We start from the raw sequence: 8,381 nt of genomic DNA on the forward strand, positions 1-8,381 counted from the left end.
TTCGATAACAAAATCGATAGTAACATCCCACAAAATATCGATAAAAAAAAACCGATAAAAATATCGAAACGAAATCGATGACAAATTCGATACAAATTTCTATAGCAAAATCATTAATAATATTGGTAGCAAAATGGATTAGAACACCTATCAAAATATCGATAAATAATCGATAAAAAAATCTCTTAGAAAATCGATAAAAATATCAATAACAAAATCGATAAAATAACTAATCGATAAAACAAAATCGATAAAATAACTAATCGACAGCAGAATAAATAAATAATCGATAACAAAACCAATTACAGTACCGATAACAAAATCGATAAAAATATCGATAATAAAATTTATAACAATATAAATAACAAAACCAATAACAATACCGATAAAAAATTTCATTAACAAAATCGTTAAAAATGTCGCCTACAAACTCGATAACAAAATCAATAAAAATATCGATTATTACGTCGATGACTTCCGAAAATATCGACAGAAACGTCGATAACAATATCGGTAAAAATTTCGATGACAAAATCGATAAAAATATCTATAAGAAAAGCGATAAAAAAATCGATTATTATATCGATTAGTCCCGAGAATCCCATAAATCTCTGAAATCAAAAAAAAACAATAATTCACAGAATGAGTATCTGTGTCTCCATCTATATCCGTTTCTCTATAACTACCTTTATTTTAATTTTTCTTCCTCTTTCATCATCTTTACCTTTATCGGTATCTTCATTAATATAAATAAAGTGTTTAAATTAACCTTGGTCTTCATTTTTGCTTTTATTTTTGTTTTTATTTTTACCTTTGACTTCATCCTTTTCTTTATCTCTGGTGCGTATTCCCCTGTACTTTCATTCTTGTGTTGGTCATTTGCTAAGTGTTATTCCTTAACCTTTTATTAGCATGTTTTGGTTAAATTAATACCATTTGCATACACCCAAGAAGCACTTGTTTCAGCCTCAACCATTTCCGTTGCATCATTTCCGTTGCACGATTTCCGTGTGCAATTTCCGTAGAATTTGCCAATTTACTCCCAACCAACCAGCCGCCGCTAAAGAAGTTTCACTTCAAAAATACATACGTAGATCTTAACAGTCGCCGCTGGTTAGGTCGCTGCAGCACGAGCTGGAATGCAATATCGTCATCATCCAGGACTATTTCACATAATTCCTAGTCTTGTCTTCTTGCAATGAAGAGGATGAATTTCGTCCATTTGATTTGATCAAAATTGTACCCCTACAGACGCGAGTATGGCGAAAAAATATCACTCATACTGATAAGTATCACTCATTTAAGGAGTTCTATAGGCACACTTTTTGTGAAGACTATTTTCCCTAAAAGGATTAGCGGTGCGGTGCACAGGGAATCCAATTTTTACACGATACGGACTGCGCAGTTTGGCTCTCTATCTTTGTAGAAGCTATAGCTGTGTACTAATCTACTCATGTATCTTGAAAAGTTGATTTTGAAAGATTTTGAGTTGGCCACCCCTTTATATACACTTACATACATACAAATATGACGCAATAAATAGTTGCAAAATTAATTTTCCTTAAAATTTAATTAAGGTAAATTTCCTTTAGTCGAAGATAAACGTTAATGGTACCTTGTAATTAATTTAATAGGTGCGTTAATTGCGGATAATCAAAAACTTCGATGTACATTCATACGTTTGTACATATGCATACCCTGCAGTAAAATTTAGAGACAGTCTGTTAAAGCGCTAGTTCCGCCCTACACATTTCAGAACTATCTCTGAACTAGTGCAAAACGGATGCAGAGAGGGACAGTTGAAACTTTTGGTGTGATAGTTGCGCTCTGCTGAGAAGTAAATAAATATACAAATACTCACTTCTCGTAAAATACTAAAATAGCTCAGCGGGAAGACCTCCGACTCTATCATCGTTGGTCGCGAATTCAAAAAGCGGGGGAGGCAGTTGTGATTTTCAGATTTAGTAAATTTAAATTGTTGAGTGCCGCTTAAAAAATGAAGAGAAAATGATGAAATTTAATATAAATAAAATAAGAGAATAAAATATTAACTTAAATGCAGTCTGTAAAAATGCAGAAAAAATTAAAAAAAAAAATATTAAAAAATCGAATAATTAAAGTTTTTTTCATAGAAAACTAATTGTCGCAGATCAGTCCAAAATGGAAACAGTTCAGAAAAGAAAAGTATCCAATAATATAGTTTTAAAATTTTTTCTCATAAAAAACTTATTGTCCCAGAACTGTCGAAAATGGAAACAGTTCGAAAGTTCGCAGAGGTGGCAATTTCCCCTTCGTAGGACATCGCCATGTAAAAAGAGACAGTTGAAAGCATTGCGTTGGGATAGATCGAGAACCAGTACCGCCTGTCCTGAACTAGTGCGATTTACTGTAGGGTATATACTCATGTTCATGTGTGTATGTTTTACATACATACATACTTACGTGTATAAACTTTAAAATATACTGTATATTTTATATTTGAAAAGCATACATTTATGACGCATGCATGATGCAATTCGGTTGTATGCATTATTTATATGCATATGTATAAGCCAGGGTTGTTGCGAATATTATTCCGAAATAAAAGTGCTTTCCGGATAATAAACAAACCGCTTATCTAATATAAAACAGTTTGGTATGAAATGAAAGAGGACATAAATAGCTTTAAGACTGAAATGTCTAAACAAGGAAAGCCACATATTGAAAAATATTTCAATAAAAAATGTTCATAAATTACCATAGAACAAACCTTGTGTCAGGTATGTGCATTCCTTTAGTATTAAATCGTAAAAAAAATATAAATAGAGGTTGTTCGCTATTTCTGTTTAAAAGCTATTACAGTCCGCTTTCATATGATGCCAAATTTGTTTATTTTCGACAGACGGTTTGCTATTATCCGGAAAGGACTTTTATTCGGAATAATATTCGCAACAACTCTAGTTTAGGCACATGCATATGTATGTACATATTTATGTAAAGCGAATATCTATGTATATGTTAATAATATAATAATATATCAATAATTAAATCAAATACCTTCTTTGCTAACCGCAACCAGTTATGAATTATTTACGAACCACAAACACTTGAATTGTATGTATGTATGTGTTTGCACTCAATAATTTTAGTTATTAGTTTTAACATTTTTATTTGCCTAATGAATATAATATATAATGAATTTTAATACGACTTTAATTTTAATTTTCGACCAACATATGGACACTGAAATCCTCTGTAAAAAATGACACTGGATCAGCGATGTGAGGTAGGTCAAATACAAACACAAATACAAAATTTTGTATTTAAATAAATTTTGGCAACAGCATTTTACATTTATAGTATCAATACTTTTTAAGCAGTATTTGTATTTTATATTTTAAAAACTTTTCCTGTTCTTCGTTATTCCTCGTTTCATAAAATTTTCATTTATTTAACACTGTCGTTAATTTTCTTGGCATTTGCAAATTTCGGATTATCAAAAACGTGAGAACGTCGTCGGAAGATGCCGCACAGTGGTTCAAATCACGAACGAAACGAAAGCTTATGAAATTAGCAAGAGACCAGTTGAGCCCGATTTTTGAATTTTTATATGTTTATATAAAATTTTTAGTGCAAAGTGCTGAAAAATAGTAATTTTGAAGAAAACGATTCTCCTGTTCCAGTTAATAAATGTTACATAATCTAAACTAGTTGAAAACAGTTGTATGGTTCCCCCAAAACGAAAAAACATTCACAAGGAAAATTTTAAATGTCATAAAAAAAAGGTCCACCAAAATTAAAATTTTTTTATAGAGTTTTTAGAAAAATATTGGCTATGCGGTTACATAGACCGGTAAGTTTTAGTATATCTAATTAAGTGCAAGTGGCAAGTGGCTAGGAGTTGGCTTTTGTTTAGATCCGATAATTGGATCGTGAAGAAATTAACGATAATCTTAAATTTTTATATGAGAATTGAAATTGGTTTTGTTTTTGGTAGAACGTGGTATATTAGAAAGTTTTTTTTAATATAATATATTTACTTAATTTATAATGCTGAAATTGAGTTCAGGAATGTTTGCGTTTAAACTCATTTAGTCAACCAACATTCACTTTTACATTTCCTCTTAAAGAATACTAAAATTTCAGCTTAAATTTACTTCCGAATATATCTACTTTAATCAATTTACTCGATACATCGACTTCCTGTTGGAATTTTTCATTTCTCTCTGCCTGCCAGAGAAGAATAGTAAACGAAAAGTTTATTCAAGTTGAACTAGTTTACAAAAAGTTTCACTACACTACAAAAGTAGTTTGTATGCTGTTCTAATTACTTAACCTGCAATAAAAATAATCAAACAAAACTAAACGCAAAAAGCTAAACAAAAGCTTACAGTAAAAAGATGAAAAGCAAAAAAATCAGAAACTGTAAGACAAAACACGAGAAATAAAAAAAGTATTGCTCCACAGTGGCGGACAAATAAAAATAAATCGGCGCACGATCACGATAAGTAGTCATTGGTAGATAAAAGATTCCGAGCGTTTGTATATTTTACTTTTGTAGAGCGAAAATGAAATACAAAAGGGAAGAAAATTGGTAGGAGAACCTCAAACATGAGCTAAATTTAGTTCAATTTGAGTTGTAAATAATTGTGGCCTATAACGACAGCCATCTAGTATGCAATGCTAGTTTAGCACGAGTATCAACCTCTCTAAGGCGCGCTAAGATTTCTCCATACTTACGGTGTTCTTAGTATATCCAATCAACAATTATGGCTCTCAAAGAAACCAACTTCCTTTCTTCTCGAGCCTACGGGTCGTCGGCTACAACCTTTAAAAAATTCTGATACCTAGCACGATATATATATCATAGTATTCCTACAAACACCTATTCTGACAATCGAAAAATCGTGACATGTGACATTTCTTCAAAATTTAGCGGCGTGAGAATCTGCATAAAATGTGTTAAAAGTAAAATACGTATTTGTTAACTTAATTTATTGTTGGTTGAAAAATTTTAAAGGTAAATTAGTTTTATGTTCGCACTTCATTGTCCGCCACTGTACGTGCATACAAATGTTTTTGGAAAAAAAGGCGACCTTAGCACAACGCCTCGCATTACGATGATTACTTTTTATTTGCTTTAAATTTAGCAATTAAACACTGAGTAGTCAAACACCAAACACACGCACTCACACCAGACCAGCTTGCACTATTTCGCTCAATCAGCAACTTAAAGTTATACTTTGTTGTAAATTTTTTTTTTTTAATTTCAAATAAAAGCAAACTTTAAAGCGCGCAATGAAACAGTTGAAAACTGCAATTCGCCGTGTAAGCAGCAACCATTCACTTTTTTTTTAGTAAATCGTAACAACAGCGGTGTAAGTGACGTTAAATGCGCAAGTGAAAACGAAAAAAGTGAGGAAATTTTTAATAAAGAAATTCAAACAAATACAAGTTTCAATAAAACAAGTTGAGCTTAACATTTAAGTAAATAAATAAACGCATTTTTTTTTTCAAAATGCATTCCATCAGCGTCATATCTGCTCTTGGCATTTTATGCGCAGCGTTGTCTGTGTCTTTCGGTACAAACAGCGCGACCAGCTGCAGCAGTGGGACGTCATGTACCGCTAGCAGCACTACGACGACCACCACAACCACTACCACGGCCAAAAGCACTGACATTAGCTCCACAACCGAAAGCATTCAGCGTAGCAACAACAATAAAAATTTTTTGAAAGAGAAACGTAAGTTGTTGCCGTAACGCACGCGAGCTCTGTGAAATAAACGTGTTTTTTTTGTTTAAAATATATTTTAAATTGTTCATTCACAGCTAAAGATCTGCAAACCTGTCAACGTAAATCGGCTGATTTTGATAAATGCATAGTGAGTGCATATCAGCACATATTTAGTACCTGGAAAAATGGTATGTAAAGGGGAAACAAAAGAGAAACAATCTGTGTACACACATGCATACATATATGTATACAGTGAGTGTCAGTCAAAATCGTACAATAAGTTTCAACAACAACTTCGTATCTACTAGTTTATGGGGCCACTGTTTACAAATCTTCAGTCAGGTTTAAATTTTTAAAAATTTATTGAATTCGCTCGAAACTTTTTACTCGGGAGATTTTGATAGTATTTAGGAGTTTGCTTAACAGCTGATTACGAATCTGAAAGCAGGTTATAAAAATTCTAAATGATGGGTTCGATATGATGGCTTTCTAGTCAAAAAGTTAGTGAATTTTAATAGTACATATGTATTGAAAATTAGCTTTCTTTTAAATTCAAAATTTAAAAAAAAAAAATTCCCAAAAGTTGGCTATAATTTTCTGTGTGTGTAGTGTAAACGTTAAATAGTGAGAATATGTCATTAGATTTTATTTGGCGGAAATTTTTTCTACAATTTTGAAATCTAATGTAATTGTAATTTACTTATAAAATTGTATGTTTTTCACTATTATAAATGAAATTTCTCTATTAGATACTTTCCTTTATTTTATACAAAATTAATCTCGAATAAGATCAGTTATTAGCAAGAATTTTTTCTTTAACTTTGTAAATTTGCAAAGTTTCCAATTATAAAAAATTGCTTTACATTTACATTTTCTTTCAATAGGTTTACCTGGCTTTGCTCATTCAGAACCCATAGACCCCTTATTTGTGCGCGAATTCGAGGTAATCGAAGATAGTGAAAATATCACACCAATCACAGTGAAAATAAACAACATCACAGTAACTGGTTTGAGTGAGGCGAAGGTGAAGAGTGTCAAGTAAGTATGCAAATGGATATTTATAAATATGTATAGATATATGTAATTGGTAGTTACCTACTCCATTATTTTCAATTACTAATAAATATGCACAGCTGAGTTGATTTAGTAAATAATAGTATTGAGTTTACAAAACAAGCAAGCAAATTGCGAAAAGTATTACTTAAGTGGTGGTACACATATATATATTATATTTTTATAAATCTTATTTTAAATGCTGATCAAATATAAAAACATATTTCCATAAAACACTTGAAAGCCACTTTCACTAAAACTTTCTCTCTGTTTTGTGCAGCTTCAAAGAAAATGAATACGATTTCAAAATGACTTATTCAGTGCCTAAAATACGCCTAAATGGTCACTATACAGCTCAAGGACAAGTGCTGCTGCTCAAAATCGACACGGATGGTGAAATGTTCATGGAAATTCGTAAGCAACAAAGAAAAATTAAAGCAAACCAACACAACTCGAATCGAATCAATATCTTACGAAGAAAAAGCTCGACTTTGAGTTAAACATACATTTATTCATTGTAAGAGCTACTGCCATTCGATGTGGTTCGAATGTGGAAGTTTGACTAGATTTACAATAGGGGTATTCACGATCCGGTACATACTGTCTAGCATGGTGCATAGATAGCATACAAAACATGATTGGCTAATTTTGTTGTTGTTTGAATACATGAAACAATAACAATCATGCTATTTATGCTATACGTGCACCATGCCAGACAGTATGCATCGGATCGTGAATACCCCTAATGTACATAGATACATATGTACGTATTTAAAATTGCCGACACTCTTCCGCCTTTTATTGCAAACTTTTCCACTGAATTCATTAACCAATGACTTTTGTCCAACCTCCCATACAGTTGACGGCCTCTACACCGTATCGACAAAAGTTAAATTACAAACTTTAGAAAATCACAAATTTTTCGACTTGAAAGCGATGCAATTCAATGTGGACACAATAAAGGATTTGCATTTGCATTTCGCCAATTTGTTCAAGGACAAAGTGTTGAATGACAATACAAATGCTGTATTCAATGGCAGCTGGCGCGTATTTTTCGACATATTCAAGCCAAAAATCGAAGCGGAAATCAATAAAGTGCTATTGGCGCACTTCCGCAGCGTGTTCGACCAGGTGCCGGCCGAATTTTTTATTGCCGATGTAGCAACAGCGGCAGAGGCAGAGGCAGAGGCTGCAGGTAAGCCAGCGGAAGGTAGCAGCAAACTAACGGAACTGCACGCACACAGCCTACTTGGTGCTAATAGCAAAAACAAAGATGTTACACATTTGGAATTGCAGCATGCGACTCAGGCCAGCGAAAAATCACATGTGAAAGATGAAAAATTGCATTAAATTTTTCGTGAAAAAAGGCCTTCATATGAAGCGAATTATCCGCTATAAATAATAAATTATAAAATAAACACACAACAGTCTAAAGATTTTTTAATACATAGCTTTGCAGACGCGCTCATACGCATTTATTGCTACACATTGGAAACTGGTATAAACACACACAAGCACTGTACATGAAATAGCTACATCTAGTCTAAAGCAGGGTGACACCCATATTATAAATCGAGCGAAATGTTCGTAGCATGCTTTTAGGCGGCGATATAA

General features: G+C 32.5%; 1 protein-coding gene across 1 annotated transcript; it reads left to right on the forward strand.

Annotated features, from left to right (window-relative positions):
• Nucleotides 1–5,497: 5,497 nt before the first annotated feature.
• Nucleotides 5,498–8,117, forward strand: LOC118740241. Its single transcript, XM_036471738.1, has 5 exons — nucleotides 5,498–5,723; nucleotides 5,810–5,902; nucleotides 6,599–6,752; nucleotides 7,048–7,181; nucleotides 7,627–8,117. Exons 1-5 carry the CDS (start codon nucleotides 5,498–5,500, stop codon nucleotides 8,115–8,117), a joined length of 1,098 nt encoding a protein of 365 aa, XP_036327631.1.
• The last annotated feature ends 264 nt before the right edge of the window (nucleotides 8,118–8,381 follow it).

Source organism: Rhagoletis pomonella, unplaced genomic scaffold (genome assembly GCF_013731165.1).
Source record: "Rhagoletis pomonella isolate Grant_MI unplaced genomic scaffold, Rhpom_1.0 Rhpom_scaffold_00005, whole genome shotgun sequence".
NCBI classification, from domain to species: domain Eukaryota; kingdom Metazoa; phylum Arthropoda; class Insecta; order Diptera; family Tephritidae; genus Rhagoletis; species Rhagoletis pomonella.